The following is a 21,847-nucleotide window of genomic DNA, read 5'->3' on the forward strand; positions in this document are numbered from 1 at the left end:
ACCTGAGTGTGTAGGACAGCTAACCTGGCCGCAGGCTCGCAGCCAGTCGCCCGCAATATCACACTCATCTGTCTGTTGCCATTTCTTTCTTTTAATGCAGGTCTCTCTCTTCTTCAGACGCACACACACACATTCTCGTAGCTCTCCTGTACTCTCTATTTCCCCGTCGCTCCTATCACACACACACACTACACCCTCTCTGCAGCTCTGGCTGAGATGCCAGACACGGTTAGCGTCCAAAAGCCACTTAGCACTAAGACGCAGCAGCTGTTTGCTCTGGCCTGCTGTCCCATAGTGCCAACTTGAGGGTAGAAAAAGACACACACAGACACACTCCTCTGCCATCTTACATTGTTCCACTGCAACTGCGGTTTCAGGATTGTGTTTGTGTTGAAGACGGAGCTTTCCACACAGGATGCACTTTTTATGGTTGCCCGCCTCCGGCTCAAACTTTAAAGTAGCGGGCTTTATTTCTGGGAGGATATGTCAATAAAGATCTTGAAACTTTTTCTTGTTGCTCCGGTTATTTTTAAGTGCTTTGTAGCAGGCCGGGCTTGGGCCAGTTGCGCTCCGCTGCGATGAAATGTTGTCTTTGGCTGGTGTTTAAGGTGGAACTGATCGCGGTTCAGAGACGAGCTGGTCAAGGGCAGCGCCAGGCCACACACAACAAGCACATACCGGGGAGGTTTACATGCGATGCCAGCCAAGAGGCTTGCTTTACACAAGCTGCAGGGCTGTGTGGGAGGATGGGTCGCATTTTTCTGCTTATGTGCGTAGAAAAAAAAGAAAAAAAAAAGTTGTACCGAGCGAGACACAAATCCCAGCCACCCACTTACCAAACCAGACACATTCGCCTTCGTCATCTCCTTGAGAAGCCAAATGCCCAACCTCTCTGTCCTCTAACTCCCACTCCTCTCCACTTCTCTGCCTTTCCTCCCCCCCGCCGGGTGCCCGGGTTGGGGGCTGATGTCATGAGAGCCCGAGGAAGATGAAAGGGGGAGAAGCCGGCATGCTAAGGCCCCGTGAGGCCATTGGACTGACACCGCGGCACTTGAAAGAAGAGATATCTCACTGGCACGGTGACAGAGACCCTGACCAGCCGGGGCCACCAATGGAAGCCAGTGGCATGATTTCATGTTCCAGAGGAGCGGCCAAAAATCGCAGTGCATGTGTGTGAAAGCGCAGAGAAGAAAGGAGGGAGGGCAGTTCTGAGAAAGTTGGGCAAGCGGGGAGGAAATGACAACCAAAAATATGTTATTAGCTGCAATAAATAGCTGAACTTGAGAACGGATACATGTGTGCAGAGGTGTAAGCATGATTTACAACATTTACAAACACCTAAAAGAAAGCAGAGACCGAAGAGAAGCAACTAGTGGGGGCCCGAGGCTGGTCCCAGGGGGGCTCCTTGCAGTGTCATCCTCGTATGACACAGTAACTCGGACAGCTAAACCACTTCAAAGAGTGTCTCCTGCACAGTTAGCGAGGTAGGAACCGATTTGCTCATGGTTTTCCTGCTGCTGAGTGGGGAGGGGCTTCACTAGAGTCAGAGGTTTAACAGCCCTGCAGCTCTCACAGGAACCAGACAGGAAGTGCAGGAAAAAACTGTGTACATATATGTGACACACCAGCACTTTGGTGAGGTTTGCACGTGGACTTCAGAGGCCGGCATGACCGACCTCTCTTCCTCCTCTTCCTCTGCTCTACTGCTAATATTTGCTGATATTCGAAGCGTCTCTCTGCTGCTGTTAGAGCCGTCTGGCATCCCTTTTTTCACAACAATGGCATTACAAGGAATGCAATGTGTAGAATTCCTTTACAGCCAAAACCAGAAAGCTTAAAAGTAAAAAAAATTAAAATTCCAAACATCTGTATATTAGCAACATTAAAGCCTGCTCTCACAGGTAGCAAAGCTTTATCAAGTCAATATATCAGCCAGGATTGGGGAAATTTCCGTCATCCACTGAGCCCAACATCTCGATTTAAAAGCCCCCTGTCTCAATCCTGAGGTTTGATAAATGTGCCACTATATTGCACAAAGTTTGCATTCTTGGTCTGGAGGTTTATCAATGCATATTTCTGCAGATTAGTTCTGATAAGTTGTTCCAGTCGGGGGTGCGTATCCAAAAACCCTGACCCAAACATGGACAAGAAGACTGAGAATGGGCTCAAAAGTGCAAAAAAAAATAAAAACCAATGTCAGGCACACGGATACAGACGATAAAAGACAGAATATAAACAACTATATCATCGTCTAATCTGATGTTTTACTATGGACCCAAATGTCAGCAGCTCTAAAGTTATGAAAAGAGCTGCAGGATCTTGGACGGTGAATCTGGACTAAAAGTTCCTACAATGGAAAGTCTAGAGACAGTTGGAGCTCATCCCTTTCCATCCAGGAATGCTTCCTCCATCATGTTTTGCTCTAAAGGCTGACCATGTATCAGTCAATTAGGGTTAAAATAAAGGTAAGTTCCTTCCTTTCTATGAAGTCTAAATGGAGGAAATGCTACATGTTGAGCAGCTCCGGGGCCCAGCTGGGGGCCTTGTGTTCCCAGACACTTTATATTTAGACGTGGGTTGGCGTAAACAGCATTTTTCTCTCCTACAATTCCATTTTGTGCGTTCGCTGGTATTCTGTAATTGAATGGAATCTAAACTGACCAGACAAGACCCCGACACTGTTGGTGGCAAAGTGGCAGCAAAGTGGAGTGGGCTCTCGGGTTCAGTCAGGGGCCAGTCGGGTAGGGCGGGAGGGGGGCGTGGGCTCTCCGAGCATGAGGCCAGGCCAGGCGGGGTGAGTGTGTAAGAGTGGGCATAGTGTCCGGACCGGGGCTGGGCACGGTGGCCGGGCAGAGTAAGCAGACTGGCAGGGGGTAAACACTGCACTGTCTGGCCGGGCGAAAGCGGCGGTGCCAACGCAAAGCACCCAGCTGTGTTCGGGCCCCGGGGCGAGGGTCTGTCAAGATGCAACAATGGGCTTTCCCTCCTCTAATTATAGTCCTGGCTGAATAAACACAGAGGAAACAGAGTGGTCTCGAGGTTAGGGAGGCTGGCTGGAGGCCAAAAGGTCAAGGTTCCTGCTATCCCCACTACTGCGTCCCTTAGCAAAACAGCAAACCCAGAATGTATAAAAATGGCCAGCTCATTAGCGCTCTGCTTTGACTGGTTCCAATGAGCGGAAGGTGTGGGTTTCTGGTACCCCGGGGTCCCCGTGGCTCAGTTGGCCAAGGCACATGCCATGTAGCCACAATCTCTGAATCCGGCCCAATCAAATGTCACCCCTTCGGCTGTTTATTGGCAAGAATGTGGCGAAAACGATTAGGCGTGTCACAGTAATTTATTTTGTTGTGACCTGCATCACAGCCCCTCTAACATCCACATTTAAAGCCCTACTTTTTGCGCAATCTGTCTGCTACAAACCTTTATAATTGAACTATTAAATAAAGTTCCAAATTGTGCTTTTTCAAGAACAGATACAGTATTAAAAAGCATAATATTGCGTCATTTTCTGACACCCCTACCATCCACTCCAACTCTCCAATCTTTGGGACTGTCCCATAAAACAGTAATCCAATCACAACACCTCAACAAAACTGAAAACTTGGCTCTCAATTTCATCCTTTCGCGACATAACATCCCTTTAAAGATATGTGCTGATGTTAAATAACTGTATATACACACTTGGGATCCTGTTCATGCACCACATTGATATTTCACCAATTTAGCAATGCACTCCTTAAACATTGTCAGATTTAATAAGGACACAAATTTACCAAAAAAAAAGACACAAAATTACCAAAAAAAAGACACAAAATTACATGACATAACATTTCCACTTCCGGTAACAACAACACGGCCTCTCACAGGCTGAACCCATGTCAGCCTTACAGTCGTACTGTTCCAATCCCATGACAATTATAGTAGTGGTTAAGCGGTAAACAACCAGTTAAACCAGTTATAGTTCCCTTGGTTTCCCTCTGGAACTGTAAACTGCTCCTCAAACATGGACACATCAGCAGCATTTCCTAGTGAGTGAAGCCACCCGTGACTCCGGTATATCCTCAGCTCCAGTCAGAGAGAGAAGGAGTCTGAGTGCTGGACATTAGGTCAGTTTTCAGGTCTCGGCATAAGTATGCATCAGCTAGATAGCAGCAGCAACCACCAGCAAGGAAAGTGCACCATTAGCATGTCTATACGGCACAAGGGCTCCTTAAATTATGAATGGCTGCTCTCTTTCTGTCACCGGGCATGCACAGGATAAATGAGACTATAGCCAACCTCCCCCCTCATCCTCCCGGGAATGTTGGTACATTCCATTAAGAGGAACACTTAATTAAAGCATGATAAAATACCACTCGGAGACTCCAGAGGGGTCTGGGAGCACCGGAGGAGGGAGGAGGGGGACAGAGAGGGGGGGCGAGAGACAAGAGAGGGATTCAGTTCACCCCCATTCTTCCAGCAATGGGAAGCAAGAAACAAAATAAGACTAAATCATCCTTTCGTGAACTGTCTCAGTGACTACAAAAGATCAAAGATGCATTCTTTAAAAGGGTTTATAATTAAGTACAAGAGGGGGGAAAGAGTTCTCCCTAATTTGAGTGTAAAAAAAGGAAGACTGTGTGCAAAATGCTGTCTGCACGTTTTTGCAGCATGCAGCCAAAATCCTCACGCCCAAACAGTCAATACACCTGATAGCGTCGTTGTGAATTTTGATCTCAAGATTTTCAAAGAATGTGTTTACAGGAAAACAGTAATCCAACTATTAGTCTTTCAGTGTGATCCATGTGAAAAATGGCCAAAGATAGCAGCTGTACGAAAAATCACCCAGGCCTCTATTCCAATATAGATAATTTCATATCTCAATAATCATGCTATATGTTGTTAAAGCCTCTTTACTCCTGTGTCAATGAAATACTTGACATTAAAAAGTACTAAGTGTTTAATTATTTACTGAAAAGTTAAGTGCAAAATAAAAAGTTTTATGTGAAATTATAGAGAAAAAAAATCATAAATATTTCCACCTATACACTAATAATGTTTACATGCATGCCAGAGTAGCCAGATAAAGACAATAGTTTTGATTTAACCACACTGGGGTATTACCATATGCAGAACTCTTGAGTTGAACAATAAAGCTGAAGTATGAATTAAGAAAATCCTGCACAGTGCTGTATGAAAACACTACTCACAATTTATTGTAGTCAACATTTGGGTACCAAGTTGGCCTTTGCACATTATTTCCCTCCGTTACTATGCAGAGAAAACCCTGTTCTGAGCTGTATACACTGTTGTATTCTGGGTAATGGAGTTTAAAGGTCAGACAAGCTTGTAACTGCAATCTTCATGTCAGACTTTCTGCGAAATTTGTACTAGTATCCTTGTTATTATCAACTTGGACGACATTATTGTGTTTCATAATATCTTGATATATGATTTCACTGAAAGACAATAAAATATATTGAATTGTCGCCCAGCCCTAACTGAATATGACCAGTCTTTAAACATACTATGAAAAAGTTGCACCTCTACATGTTCAATTACAGCATTCAGTCTCAAGTTATTCATCACATTAAGGCCCTAAAGTGACTTAAGTCCGAACTGCAATATGTCCATAACAAAACTAAGATGGTTTTTCATTTCATTGCATGAGCCAACTCACCTACGGAGGCAGCCTAATGCATGTTGTCATGCTACATGCACATAGAATACTTTTCCATGTGAAGGCAAAGTGATAAGAGCGGTGCAGAGAACGGTTCATCATCTCCCGTGGAGCGTTAAAACTGTTCCTCTATCGGTTCTGTGAACCTGAACATCACTGGGAAATTAAAAAACAACATTTCTTTACCTTTCCCAGCACGGTGAGACAACTGGGGTCCAGCTCTGGTTGCTCCAGCTTCACCACTCCGACCCAGCCGTACTCATAAAGGTCCTCCTCATCGTTATTATTACATAGTCCCAAAGGATGCATCTGGAAAGAAGACAGAAGAGACAGATAAGTATTTTATATCTGGGGTTTTTCGAAAAGACAAGTCACATTTAAACATTATGTTCTGAATGCAGAGAAACAAAAAAGAAAAATAGCATGTTCAGTGTTTCTAGAGAACATGAAAAGCTGCCCCACACGATGCATCAAGTTGGAGCGGCTTACAGATTTTTTTCCCCCTCTTTCGAGAGAGTGCAACAATTTATAATCCACTTGTCACCTATTTTCCATAATGAAACATAAGAGCTTAAGAGCATTAGACGTCTCTGAAGTATTCGCTGTGTGCGGCAAAATCATGCAGGATCTAAACATACAGTGCAGTGTTCCAGCAGACCGCTCAAAGAAAAGCAGCAGATAAGCAAAAAAAGTGGGATTTATGCGCTTTCACAGATCTGCTGACGTGGCAGATTTCTACTTAAGGAAAGGTACGTTAAGTCCATTCTTTCTGCTGCAGATGATTAATTGTGCTGCCGTTTCTATTGTGTTTGGGCATACATGCACAATGACTGCATACATTTTTATCAGCTCTTATTAAATTGCTGACGTTTCCCACCGGCGCGCACACAGTCGGATTAGCGTCTATCGCGCTATCTTGAGTCGTCCTCTCATTACACTTAAGGCCACTAAATTGGCCCAGTTCTCTTTGCCAAAAAAGCTCTGCAGAGCAAGTGCCTAGACGAAGAAGATTAAAGCTGAAAGGATGGCAGACATCACAAACACTGACTCACTCACAGGGCCGAGAAAAGAAAAAGAGGTGGTAGGCTCCTTAATTGCGAGCTAAAAGAAGCATTTATCTCAAAGCACTTGTGAATTGTGGGGAGACGGTGAAGAAGGTTGAGAGGAGCGAAGTGTCAAGACTGAGAGCTTAAATTTGAATTATGTATACTTTCATTATTATTATTATTATTATTATTATTATTATTATTGTGTTATATTATTATTATTGTGTATTATTTTTTTATTATTTATTTATCCACCATTTTTATTTTATTTATTTATTAATATTATTTAATTTAATTTATTTATTATAGTTCTTATCATTTATTGATTAATACATTTTTTAATTAAAATTATTTAATTTAATTTATTTATTATAGTTATTATTTATTGATTAATACATTTTTTTTAAATTAACTCAAGTTTAATTATGTACACTATCATTATTATTATTACTATTATTGTGTATTATTGTTTTGTTATTTATTTATTCACCCCATTTTTTTATTTTTATTGATTAATATTATTTAATTTAATGTATTTATTATAGTTATTATATATTGATTAATACATTTTATCTTATTTTTTATTTTTATTAACTCAAGTATTTGTTTTCCTCTGAGATGACTGTTGGTTATGAGAGGGAGGGATGGGGTTTTATGACTGTATGTCTGTTGTTGTGTTATATTATTATTATTGTGTATTATTTTTTTATTATTTATTTATCCACCATTTTTATTTTATTTATTTATTAATATTATTTAATTTAATTTATTTATTATAGTTCTTATCATTTATTGATTAATACATTTTTTAATTAAAATTATTTAATTTAATTTATTTATTATAGTTATTATTTATTGATTAATACATTTTTTTTAAATTAACTCAAGTTTAATTATGTACACTATCATTATTATTATTACTATTATTGTGTATTATTGTTTTGTTGTTTATTTATTCACCCCATTTTTTTATTTTTATTGATTAATATTATTTAATTTAATTTATTTATTATAGTTATTATATATTGATTAATACATTTTATTTTATATATTTTTTATTTTTTATGAACTCAAGTTTTTGTTTTCCCCCCGAGATGACTGTTGGTTATGAGAGGGATGGATGGGGTTTCATGACTGTATGTCTGTTGTTGTGTTCATTGTGTATTACTTTTTGAAAAAAAACTCAATAAATAAAGTTTTGGAAAAAAAAAAAGGACAGATAACTTAAAGAGTCAAATCTGTATTCCACATTTCTGACATCAAGAGCCTGCTAGAGTCTGTTATCTAATCATCAATCTGGCGTATGTGCTAGTGTGCACTCCCATGAGGCGTCTGTATCATGAGGGAAGTAAACAGATAACGGCGGCAATCACAGCAGGCCATCAGATGAACTGAGCAGCGCAATAAAAGACGTGAAACATGCAAACACAAAACAAAATGCGAGCAAAGAGCAGAGAGCTACAGCCGTCGGCCTTTCACGATCTGATCTGGATTAAAACTGTAACCAAGTGGAGTCCCAAAACCCTGGATCCATTCCTCAGCCTGGCAGCAGTGCAAAGCTCCTGTATTAGCATTAGAACTGGGCCAAAGTGACCTGCAGGCCACTTATCCTATTAACCCAATGACCACAACACCCCGATCAGCCAGCACTGTGGCGCCGGGCCCTCGGACACTCCGGCCCCCTCTGGGCTAACGCTGATGACCCAAGATACCCTTCTCCCTCTGCTGACCCCTGACCTTTGAACCCCACTTCATCACGTTGGGAGCAGGTTCGTCGTGCAGCGGGCCAATTGAACGGAGGCTCAGAAGGCGCCTCGTCACTTCAGTGCCACAAGGCAGAAGGGGGTCAAGCCCCTGACCTGGAGGGGTTTTTCGGGGAGGACTGAGCTGAGAGTAAAAGGGGTCAAATGCAAATCAGGTGGACGACAGAAGAGTCATAGGGCAGGAATGTGGACAACGTGTGCCACTATGGAGCTCTGCACTGTAGCATCTTCTCTATAGAGACGCACATCTGGGGTTTTTTTCTGGTTTTCTGCAGACAGTCTTGGAATTGCATAAATTGGATATTATATGCATGCAATTCTTGCAGAAATGTCCAAAATTTCAAAAGGTTTTGGAACCAAATCACAGCATGGAATTTTCTAAGGTGTTACTCAAGGTCTTGGTGCCAAAACATTGTGTGGAATTGCATAAATTGGATTTCACTGGAAAACTGGGACTCAGTGTATAAAATGACCTGTTGTGACCTCTCTGATAATCACAGCCCCATGAAACTTTACAACCACAAACTAGAGACCTGGAGCATTCAGAGGATGGAAGGGTTTCCAAGGTTTATTGACAATTATTGACAGTTTCTTCGCAATTCGTTTCCAGAACAGAAGTGCTCGCCATCCCATCGCAAAAACATGCAATTCTTGCAGAAATCTCCAAAATTTCAAAAGGTTTTGGAACCAAATCACAGCATGGAATTTTCTAAGGTGTTACTCAAGGTCTTGGTGCCAAAATATTGCATTTTTTAGGGATTTTTGGTCATTATTATCATCAACTTTCTAGTAGAAAAGAAGGCAATATATTCTGTTTTTTCTTCTGTTTTTCTGCAGACATTCCTGGAATTGCATACATTGGATATCACTGGAAAGCTGGGACTCACTGTATAAAATGACCTGTTGTAACCTCTTGGATAATCACAGCCCCATGAAACTTTACAACCACAAACTAAAGACCTGGAGCATTCAGAGGATGGATGGGTTTCCAAGGTTTATTGACAATTTTCGACAGTTTCTTCGCAGCTTATTTTAAGAACAGAAGTGCAAGTGAACATGCAATTCTTGCAGAAATCTCCAAAATGTCTAAAGGTTTTGGAACCAAATCACAGCATGGAATTTTCTAAGGTGTTACTCAAGGTCTCGGTGCCAAAATATTGTATTCTGAGGGATTTTTGGTCATTATTATCACCAACTTTCTAGTAGAAAAAAAGGCAATATTATGCACTAAATCAGTGCATCAACCCTAAAATTGCTGCAAATGGGCTTCATAATGGTCTTAACCTTTATTCATTTAATTCATTGATCAATATTTATAACAGATTTATGACTAGAACTATTAAACACACAGTGCTGAGCTGCATCTCAATTAATCTTCTACGTGACATCTACTGTTGACCTGCTATCTCCCCCTTAAAGTCCACCCCAAATTCTCTATTAATGGGGGCAGAATGTAAAGGGGATTAACAGAAAACAAAGCTCATCCTTGAATCCTCCTCCTCCTCCTCCTCCTCCTCCTCTTCCTCCTCAGGCCTCACACACACAGAAAGCATGACAGACATGAAAGATTAAGCTCCAGTTTTCAATCACAACTCTCGTCCTTCGAGAAAAAAAAGAATCTTTCTCACAACAGAGTACGGAAAACCAACGAGGAGGTCTTCACGATGCAAGGTTACTCTGACTCACAACACCTTTTCACAAATCTACAGGATGCAGTCACCTTTTCACAGATTCACTGCACATTTTCTCTCAAAGTTGCTTTATCTCTTGTAAACATAGGTGAGCAAGCAGCGCTCTGGATGACTGCAAGATGGATATTAGCCCGGGGCTGGCAGGAGCAGCGAGGCAGAGCAGGTATAACATTACATCCACATTCGGTATGATAATTTCAGAGCGCGCTCTTCCTCTCAGCCTTCGGAGGACGCTGAAATTGAAGCGAAAGACAAAGATAAAAGAGCATAACCCAGTCAGGTTTCCATTGAACCTGCATATCTCCCACAAAATGTAACAACTCTGACACATGGTGCAGATCGCAGTCAACTGAGGTAACATTTTGGATTTCATGTGCTGCAGAGAGTCAGAGTAGGAGGGGATCTTAACCCTTTTAATGCACAACATGGATCTAAAGTGACTCGACTAAGTTTTTATATTCTATATATCCACGGGATATGACTGTCATTAACTTGCATTGTAGCGAAATCCGTGTCAGTTTCACGGAAATTTGAGTGATTCCGTGGCTATTCCACGGATTTTGAGTTAAGCAAATCCGTGGCTATTTCACGGATTCCTGTGAGACCAGGTTGAAAATTTTCGTGACAACCCTAGTGTAAACTTGATGTAATAATACAAAAACTATTTTTTTCACAAAGTATGAAAGGAAAAATGGACATAATGATCTGTTGTGATTAAAAAAAAAAGATATTCAAACACACAGCCAGCATGAAATAACATGGGAAATGAATGTGGGTCATTTTTGACCCATGTTGTGCATTAGAAGGTGTTTATATGTTGTGCATTGTTGAGGATTGTGACCTCTGATGCTGATTTTTAGCCTAATTGACCACTGCAGGGCTTCGGTCAGAAAGAAAGCAAGACATCAATTGAGTTTATGCCGTTTACTGAAGGACTGTGCAGCGACGTATTCTGGTACAATGCAGTTTCTGAAAATATATCACAAAAATAAAGGACTAAATTATCACTGTACACAGCTCTAAATATATGCAATTGAATACTGTAGGCTAAACAACCACTTCACAATATTTATATAAAATGCATTTAACTCAGTGTCTATCACTTAATATTAATGAACATAACTTTGACTGTTAATTATGTAGCACATCAGTTAGCCGCTAGCATCAGTTAGCCGCTAGCTTTCGCTAATGACCGAATTTCACAACAAAGAAATAAGAGTTAGCAGAACTATTGTCCCTTGTTGTGAACCCCAACTTAAATATATAAGTAACAACAACTCACAAACTTGTTTTTGAGCAGACAACTGGCTTCCTTTGTTGTACTAACTTACATTATTGCCCTAAATGTCAGTAATTTATATTTCCAAGTTTTACCAAATTAAATTACTGTTTTAGGCCAAAAAAATACAAGTTGGCTTTTTTGCAGTGCAGTCATAACAAACTCACTTCAACTCAGTTAGCACACAGATGCTACACAATGCTAACGAGTGAAAAACGGACCCTTTAACAACTGTAAATACATATCAGGAGCGACAAATCACTATCAGAAAGGTAAGTCACATGTACTCATTCATCCCCCATCACTATAACCATAACTTCATCATCAGTGACTGCCGTACCACTGCAAACAACATGTCAATCTGCAAACGTGGGGCAGGAAGCAACTGCATGCACTGCTTTCAAAATAAAACGTCCACTTCAGAATAAAAGCATGAATACAAAACCCCATTTCTAACTTGGAGGATTATTAACATGCATCAAAGGGTTAAGAGAGGATCTGTGTCTATTTGTGGTCCACATGGTGTAGTGCATTTGTCTCTCATGTCACCTTGTTTGTCATTTCACCAATAAAAAAAAATAAAAAAAGAGAGGATCTGTGTCTCAGTGAGTCTAACGGAGAACCAGGAAGTGGAGCGCTGCTCTCTGTGTGATTGTGACCTCTCTCTCCTGCTTGTCTAACAGCCTGGATGGCAGCGGGGAGCCCCGCCTGCGCCCCTGGGCCCTGAACACTGGGCCATTGTGCGGGGGCTCTTGCACTCCAAATGGGACAGTGTTGTTGTTGTGGACCATGTTGTTATTTTAGAGGCTGGCCATTGCACCATTATCTCCACCACAGGGATTTTTTTTTTTCCTTCCTTTTTTTGTCAGATGTTGACGTAGGCGTTGATGGATGTGGGGATGGGTAGCAGAAGGAAAAGGAGCTGGTTTGGTAGCGATCTGGTGAAGTGGGTCACAGCTACGGGCCGCGCACACAAAAGAGGGACGAGCACATATGCAAACGTGCCTCCACACACACACACACACATACACACACACACACGAAATGACAGAGACTGTCCCCTCTTGTGTTCCAACTGCTAGCTTTCCCCGCTCACTGAACAGAATCTCACAGTTCAGATCATACAAACTCAGTTGATACGAGGAATTTTGGACAAATAATGAAGCAGACAACAACTAAAACATCTCTCTGTCTGTGCATTTATATATTATTTTATATTTTATTGTTACTTTTAATCTAAGTGCTTTGCTATGAGTTTAAAGGTCCATTCTGACCTCCTGAGTGTGTAACAGTCAGCTTCAAGCCAGAGACTCCTTGGAAAGTAATAACTTGATACTTTGGGATTTGTCAGAAAAGACACAAAATTACCCAAAAAAGAATCAAATTGACCACCAAATGACACAAAATGACCACAAAATGACCACAAAAAGACACAAATTGACCAAAAAAGACACAAAATGACCAAAAAAGACACAAAATGACCAAAAAAAGACACAAAATGGCCCAAAAAAGACACAAAATGACTAAAAAATAGACAAAATTACCCAAAAAAGACACAAAATGACCAAAAAAAGACACAAAATGACCAAAAAAAGGACACAAAATGACCAAAAATATAGACAAAATTACCCAAAAAAGAATCAAATTGACCACAAAATGACCAAAAAAAGACACAAATTGACCAAAAAAGACACAAAATGACCAAAAAAAGACACAAAATGGCCCAAAAAAGACACAAACTGACCAAAAAAAGACACAAAATGACTAAAAAATAGACAAAATTACCCAAAAAAGAATCAAATTGACCAAAAAATGACATAAAATTAAGCAAAAAAGCACTCAAATTGAACACAAAAAGACAAAAATTGACCAAAGACACAAAATGACCAAAATAACGAGAACATATGCAAACGTGCCTACACACACACATACACACACACACGAAATGACAGAGACTGTCCCCTCTTGTGTTCCAACTGCTAGCTTCCCCTGCTATAGGCCCCAAATCACACAGGCTCAGCCCACTGGAAACACCCGCTGCTCCACTTCGCTGCGCTGCTCCGTGCCCAGGGTTGTGGGTGAAGGGCACCCGGCGCCCCCGGAGTGCCACAAGGGGGCGGCTCTTGTTCTGCCCTGCCTGTCCTGCCCCTGGGGGAGGCAGCCTTTCACATGAATATCCCCTTACAGAGGCCACACTCTCAATGAAATCCTGGCGGGGATTTGAACTCCACCTGTCACTCACTGTGGCCACGCCCCCTGCATACCCCCACCCCTTTCTGCTGCAAAAACACCTGTAGAGAAGCTTCTTTTTAATGCATTACCATCTCCTCAGTGCTATTAGCAATAAATAGATGTGTGGCACCAACCAATAACCCTAGTGTGTCTAACAGAAATTCTCTAAGTGATGCAAATTAGTGTACCAAATTTACCTAAGCCCATAAATTTTGAATCTAAGTTTTACAGCACGCAAAACACGGTAAAAAAAAACCCAGTAGAAGTCACTAGTTAATTATTAAAAACACCATACACTGTAAAAAAAAATATCTTCAATATTATAATATGAAGACTAACTCACATTACACTGTAAAAAAAAATCAGTTTAATTTACGGTAAAATACCGGCAGCTGTGGTGAGTTTTTTTTACAGTAAATTTAAATGTAAATATCAGCAAAACTGTAATTTAGACTGATTTATCCCACTACTTTCACAATAATTGTGTCATTGTGACATCATGCTATTTCTCCATTCATTTTACGTGAATTTTTAAAAATATTTTTACAGCAAAACTGTGTTTTCTACAGTTTATGACAGTAAAAGTTAAAGTTTTGTGCTATTCTTGGATCTATAGTAATTAAAAGTATCTAGCTACTACGGTGATAAACAATTTTTACTTTTATGCCCTTTTTCTGATGCAATTTGACAGTGTTTTACTGTAATTTCTACAAACATTTTTTACAGTGTATGGTGTTTTTAATAATTAACTAGTGACTTCTACAGTTTTGGTGCTATTTAAAAGTTGAATTCATTATATTTTTTACTTGCAAACTTACAAAAGGTGACTGCAATCCTAAAAAAAAAACATAAATCACAAGACTTTCTTTTAACTCCGTCACTCCCAGTCCTTTATGGCGGCCCCCTTCCACCAACAAGTGACCTGATAGCAGTTGGTAATGGGATCAAAACAGGGTCCTACTTCTAAAAAACTCCCACCACCTCCGACCCCCTCCCCTCCCCGCTCCCCGAGGAAATCAAAATGCAAGTCACACCATCCAACGCCATTCTTCTCCGTCTGTCTGTGACACAATTCGCCGAGCCTTTGATCATACAACAACCACTTCTTCTGCCCCCCCCTCGTCCCCCCAGCACCTCCAAAACAGTGGCCCCCTCCTCCCCACGCCATAGCCTGTCTCCCCCTTGCATGAAAGAGCTCGTCTTTTCATTCTGCACAGCTGTGTGTGTGTGCTCTACACATTCTGTCCTCACTTGCACTTCCACTTGAAAAAAAAGTAGCGATGGACGACATAAAAATCATCATCAGCAAGTTTGTTTTTCCCGCTTTATTTAACTTTTTAAAAACTTTTCCAAACGTCTGTATTTGCACATTAAAAAAGCATCCCTGCAGCTAATAAAAAAAAGAAAAGAAAAGGAAAAAAGGGGGTCTTTCTTTGTGACAAAGCAGAAATTTCAAAAAGATTATGCTCCTCTCTTGCTTTTAACACCACTGGGCAGGAAAGCCTTGTGAACTTGAGGAAAAAAATGATGCTCACAGGGTATAAAAATCCTGCTGAAACATGGTGCTTAATGTGCCGTGCATCACAAGAAGGCATCCTTTGCTCAAACACACCAGGAGCTCCAAACATCAAAAGGCAAGTAGGCGGATCGGAGAGGAGAAGGATCCCTCGGCTAAACCGATCCATGCAGGTTACAGATAGAGACACGTCCTTGAAACATCAACTCCAAAAAGAATGTTTTAGTCATCTACAGCAGCTATTCTCAACCTTGGGGTCCCGACCCAAATTGGGGTCGCGAGATGATTTCTGGGGGTCTCCAAATCATTTTGGAAGTCCACTGTGTTAAAGTGTTCATGTGTTAATGTGTTTTAGTCTTTTTGGTCATTTTGTATCTTTTTTTTTGGTCATTTTGTGTCTTTTTTTGTCATTTGGTTTCCCTTTTTTGGTTATTTTGTGTCTTTTATTGGTCATTTTGTGTCTTTTTTTGATCATTTTGCGGTCAACTTGTGTCTTTTTTGGTCATTTGGTGTCTTTTTTTGGTCATTTTGTGTCTTTTATTTGTCACGTTGTGTCTTTTTTGGTCATTTTGAGGTCAATTTGTGTCTTTTTTGGTCATTTTGTTTCCCTTTTTTGGTCATTTTGTGTCTTTTTTGGTCATTTTGTTTCCCTTTTTGGTCATTTTGTGTCTTTTTTTGGTCGTTTTCTGTCTTTTTTTGGTCATTTTGTTCCTTTTTTGGTCATTTTGTGTCTTTTTGGTCAATTTGAGTCCTTTTTTGCTTAATTTTATGTAACTTTTTGCTTAATTTTATGTAACTTTTTGCTCATTTTGTGTGTTTTTTTTAATCATTTTGTGGTCAATTTAATTATTTTTTGGGTAACTTTGTGTCTTTTCTGACAAATCCCAAAGTATCAAGTTATTACTTTCCAAGGAGTCTCTGGCTTGAAGCTGACTGTTACACACTCAGGAGGTCAGAATGGACCTTTAAACTTACAGCAAAGGACTTAGATTAAAAGTAACAATACAATATAAAAAAAAAAGATATAAATGCGCAGACAGAGAGATGTTTTAGTTGTTGTCTGCTTCATTATTTGTCCAAAATTTGTCGGATCAACTGAGTTTGTATGATCTGAAATGTGCGTGGAGATTCTGTTCAGTGAGACAACATGCATGTTCATTTTGGGGGTCGCGACTCAAAAAGGTTGAGAATAGCTGATCTACAGCACCAATATTTAACCCAGGACTGAGTTCCTGCACGTCTTCTGATGGCAATTAGGTCACACGGAGGAAGTAACAATCAAAGCTGCCTTGTTGTCTGAAGCGTGCACCAAAGAGAGACAGTTTTTTTACAAGATGTTCTTTGTGAAGCTGGCTAAATGATTAACCGGACAGATCTGTTGATCATACGTTCCTTTTATGAATTTTGGTGCTGGCACACATTTCACATGCACACTAAATCAAAAACCGACCCCGGGCACAGCGCCAGTCCTCGCACCCACCTGCTTCCCTGTGTGTTTACGTATGTCGCTGTTTGAACACAGACATGTGTGTACAGGTCAAGATTATAATAGTTTTGGATTTTTCAATTTTTGCCATTAAGTGTAGCAATAGCATATTTAGAAATATAGTACATTTCAGATATTCAGGTAGCCTATAGGTAGGTAGACCTTCTGTAAACTAGAATACTTTGGTTTTTTAAGTAAAACACAATCCACGCTAGCTACCACACTAGCCGCTAGCTGCTATATGTTTAGCATTGAGGTGATATTTGAGGCTGGATGTGCTGCGGTGATATGTGAATTCCTTGTTGCCTAGCAACACAACCATGCTCTTATGGACGCTTCCATCCGTTGGTTTTTAGTAACTAAATGTCCCATCATCCACGGGGCCAACCAAAGGTCTCATCAGCTTCTTCCTTCATGTTCACTGTGGTTTGTTGTTGTCTGAACTCATCAACGCTAGTTGGTGCTCCAGTATAATCGGTCCGCCTGAAACTCATCCAGTGAGAAACGTTCCACGGTGCAAAAATAAGTGCCATTAAAATGCGTCAGTTTTTTTTAACGCGTAAATTTTTGTGTAATTAATTAATCTTAATTGACACGTTAAAGTCCCGGCCCTAATCATATATGAATAAAGTCATTACTGTAAATAAAACATGTATTTTCAATAAATAGATGGACTCCAGAGGGTTAAAACTCTTGTTTTATTTATTTATTTATTTTTTTAAATGTTTTTTCCTCCGGCAAGTTCTAGGGAATAGTGTCCCCTAGTAATCCCACAGTGCTTTTAAAATTATTCCATCTTCTTTTAATTTATTTTAAATTTAATTTTGTTTTATTTTGTTTTTTGTTTGTTTCTTTTTCACCTTTGTCAATTCTGTATTTTATTGCACTTTTTGCACTTTTATGTGAAGCACTTTGGTGCGGCTCAGCAGTCTGTAAACGCTCTATATAAATCAATTTGACTTTGACTTTGACTAAACGAAAATGGACGAATAACGAAAGTTTTGGTGAACTATAATAACCTCGGTGGAGGTCTCCTGAGTGAGCGAGGGCCGACTCTGCAGCATCTCTCTCCTGACCGTCCGCTCACCGTGAACTCGTTCACCCCAGTGAAGAAGCATCCCGCCCGCCTCCCCGGGCCTTTAATTCAGCCCGACCCCTCCGACCTCCTCCCTGCCGCCTCCACCGACACGTTCCCCTCCCCTTCCCCTCTCTATCCGAGGAGTATTGTCAACTTCCTGGAAAAGCACACGGCTGCTGCCAGCAGAGGTGGCAGAGGGTTGTGTCTGATCACAGGCCACAGACCTCGTCTCCCCCGGGACCTGCGGTGTCTTTCACAGCCTCATAACAACACTGACAACACTCAGAGCTGTTTTGGAAGAAGAAGAGAAAGAAAAGAGGGAGCTTCTTCAGGCCAGGACACAGGAGAGGTATGCAACAGGAAGTTCAGGGCGAGACTCTAACAAGACACCCACAGCTCCAACTTACACAACCAGCAGCCTCACGGAGCTCCTGCAGACACTCACACCATCTGCCAGAGCATATATGAAAAATATAATAGCCCTTATATATGCAGTCTGCAATAGAAATGTCAAGGTTTTACCACTATGATGGTATATAATAACCAAGGGAGTGTTTGTAACTTCATCTGTTACCTCAGTCAACACTGCAAGATATCATAAAGGCTAATAACATAACTGTAACCGACAGTCAAAGTCATAATCCGACATTCATATTCAGCATTTGTACAGCATTTTAATAGCCAAGCACTTTCCATTGCACCTAAACTAAAAATGTCCAGACTCTCAATGCATTTATCATCACATCTAAATTGTTACGACAAATGCTTCTGTGAAAAATTGCTTTTAAAAACAGGGGAAAAAGCAATTTTGGTGGCAATTTCAGCCAATTTATCTCTGCTGCAGTCTGCTCCACGTCTGTCTGAGTGAGCCACCAGGAAACAACGACCAAATATGGACAGAAGCGTGTCTTCATGCCGGATTAGAGATTAGAGATTATGTTGTAATTCAAGCACAAAAACATTAAAATTAAGTATTTTTGCAGCTGCCCACCACTTTTTGATATTGCACAATAGTGACTGATCCAGTTAAATCTTATTTCTTACACTATGTTATCTTAATTCACAATTTATGCATCATTTGGTCTGGAAGATTACCAAACATGTATCATTTAAGTGTTTAATTATAAGTGATAACGAGAGACTCATCTTGTAATATGATCAAAGCAGCAGGAGTGTAAAGTTAGGGGTCAATGACCCTTTCTCTACTTCTTACTTCCTTTTATCTTTAAACTTGGCATCCACATTGATCTCAGCGACACACCCTAAAGGTTTCATGATTGCATCTTGCATGACTGTGATGTTATCACAGTTACAGGAAAATATAGACACCTGGCAAGTCATTGTAATCTGCTTCTGTTGTATTTCTTGCTTCAGTAAGTGTCTGCAGGACCATATTTTGCCACAATGACACACAAAGTGAAAAAAACAATACCAGTATTGTTGCTGCAGCTGGTAGAAATACAATAAAAAGCAGAAAATATGCTTATTTGTGAAGTCGGAACAAGCTTAGTTGGTGACATTTTTGCTTAAAGTGGCCGTACAAGAAATTCAAGCACATTCATTTCCTGCACCCGGCGTCTAACATGGCGGTGGCTGAACAGACAACCAGCAGAAAATAGTCCAACAATGTATGCTATCACAACAATTTGTTGTTGTTTGTCGTCAACGAAGAACAGAGAAGCTCAGAATAAAAGACACACAGAAGGAGCATGCCCTGGAAGGCCCTGCTTAGCCTGCTGCCCCCGCGACCCGGCCCCAGATAAGCAGAAGAAAATGGATGGATGGATGGATGGAGAAGGAACATGACTTCATTATCTCATCAGGACGCCATTACTCCTCTATATCTTTATAGAGAAATAGTTGTTAACTGCTATATTAATGCTCTGAATGTTGTGTATGGTCCCTTTAAGTTATTGAAAAGATGAATCTATTATAAATAGTTGAGGGAATCATTCTAGCAATACCTGAAATCGCTTCAGCACATATCTTCAGCTCCAAAAGATTTCACCTAACCAATAAAAACACAAAGCTACTGGGCACTTTCTTTAAATATGCTGGTAAAAGACTCACAACTATTATATTAAAAGGGATGATGGATGTTAATGAGGGAAACTGGCTAACTGATGTTTTTGGGTTATAAGGCAGGACATTCGTTGACTTATAATTATTATTTTTAATTTTCCTTTTAAAAAAACATAGCATTTTTTCCTCAAAATGGATATTAAGATTAATGTAAAAAATTGTATTTTAATTAGATTTTTTACTACTTTTCTTTCTTTCCAGATACTTATTTGCTACATCACCGTCAATTGTAATGTGACAAAGCATTTTAATTGTATTGTCTGTATTACACAATGAGGATATTGGATTTTTTTTTTGTGTGGCTACAGTGTTTGTTGTTTTTGTCTATGTTGGAAAATGCAATAAATTATTACTGGAAAAAAAAACCCTCAAGGCTAAATGATCACCTTTATATGTGCAAAGCGTTTTAACACAAACAGGCTCATAACACAGATGCTCCATTACGTAACATCCAGCAAACAAGCATGAAGCTGTTGGCCAAAACACACAAACTAGCAAAATGTCAACACCATGTTAGCACCAGCTCCTCCAACAGCCGCTACGACAACAAACTGTGGCGTGGTCAGGACGCGATCACCTCCTCCTCCTCCCCCCTCTGCCCTGTGGTGCCAACATGGAAGCAAGGTTTAACCCTCTGGAGTCTCCAAAAGCTCCAAATCCAGACTTCTTCATGACATCCAGACTAGAAAACAAAGCAGCGTGGAGCCCTACTGTAAATTTACCTCTAAAGTTCTGGCTGTTAACTCCATGAGGCCAGTTTCAGTTTGATGATGATATACCAAGTAAAACTGGAGACAAGCTCTAATATATTTAGTATGAAATGATAGAACTGGATGGAACCCTCTTATATGTTAGATTTGACACCTTTGTTCACATTTGCAACATTTAAAATTCTTTATTGAGCATGATAGTGTTTTGAAAGTAAAAAAAAAGATTCAAAATCACATTTTATGTTGGACTAAAAGACTAAAAAAAGAGACAAAATGACCAAAAAAGACACAAAATGACCAAAAAAAGACACAAAACTAAAAAAAAAGAAACATAATGACCAAAAAAAGACACAAATTAATTTAAAAAAGGCACAAAATGACATAAAAAAGACACAAAATGATCAAAAAAGGCACAAAATAACTAAAAAAGACACAACAAAGGCCACAAAGGGACACAAAAAGACACAAAATGACAAAAAAAGACAAAAAATTACTAAAATAAGACACAAAATGACTTACAAAGACACAAAAAGACCAAAATTGTTAGGCTAAACACAAGACACAAATAAAATCGAGTCCCACTAGAATAAAACCAGAGTTGATGACAGGATCACACACAATCACAAGATCACATTTATGTTGGTTTTTCTTTGTTTCTTTTTGTTTCAAAATGTTGATCCAGTAAGTCAGAATAAAAAATCAATTATTAGGTCATATAGGTGAAAAAAAAATGTACCAACATGGCATTTAAACATTGTTTAAGGGGTGTATACAGCCAGGATGAAAAGGATTAAAAATCGACAAAATAGCCCCAGAATAACCTGCAACCCTCAACTACAACTACCTGCAACTAAGGACACACTCTCTGTGGCAGCACGCTCCTCAGACCTGCAGTAAACATACGCAGGAGGAAGCAGATGGAGGTGATGGGTGCTGCTTACATGAGTCGCAGTTCTCGTGGGCGAAAGTGGCATCCTGATTTAAAGTCTGTGAGAAAAGCACTTTCACACAGACACAGCAGCAGCTCGTCTACAAACCAACTCATTTGTTCCCAATAACAACATGTCTGAACACAGGAACTGATGCACACAAACAACCTCCATCAAGTGTGCGTTTCTCCTCCGCGGCTGCATGTTTCCAACATATTTTACAAGAAATATGCGACCAGAGACGATTGATTGACAGTCAAAGGCAAAGGTCAGATTTTCTCAAAGTCTTGCCGCCATCTGTTCACGTGGAATGCTTCTTGCATTCTAGCTTTCATCCCTCCACATCTATGTTTCATCATCGCACCTTCCCCAGCGG

The 21,847-nt window shown here is 40.2% G+C and overlaps 1 protein-coding gene across 2 annotated transcripts in view; it reads right to left on the bottom strand.

Moving 5' to 3' along the window:
* The window catches only part of znrf3 (zinc and ring finger 3), a 102,863-nt gene that overhangs the window by 38,962 nt on the left and 42,054 nt on the right, over window positions 1-21,847 (bottom strand). For both annotated transcript variants that reach the window (XM_059336958.1, XM_059336957.1), the window contains exon 2: window positions 5,846-5,968. In XM_059336958.1, coding sequence (XP_059192941.1) covers window positions 5,846-5,968 — 123 coding nt within the window. The remainder of the gene's footprint in view (window positions 1-5,845; window positions 5,969-21,847) is intronic.

This window comes from Centropristis striata, chromosome 7, assembly GCF_030273125.1.
Source record: "Centropristis striata isolate RG_2023a ecotype Rhode Island chromosome 7, C.striata_1.0, whole genome shotgun sequence".
Lineage (NCBI taxonomy): Eukaryota > Metazoa > Chordata > Actinopteri > Perciformes > Serranidae > Centropristis > Centropristis striata.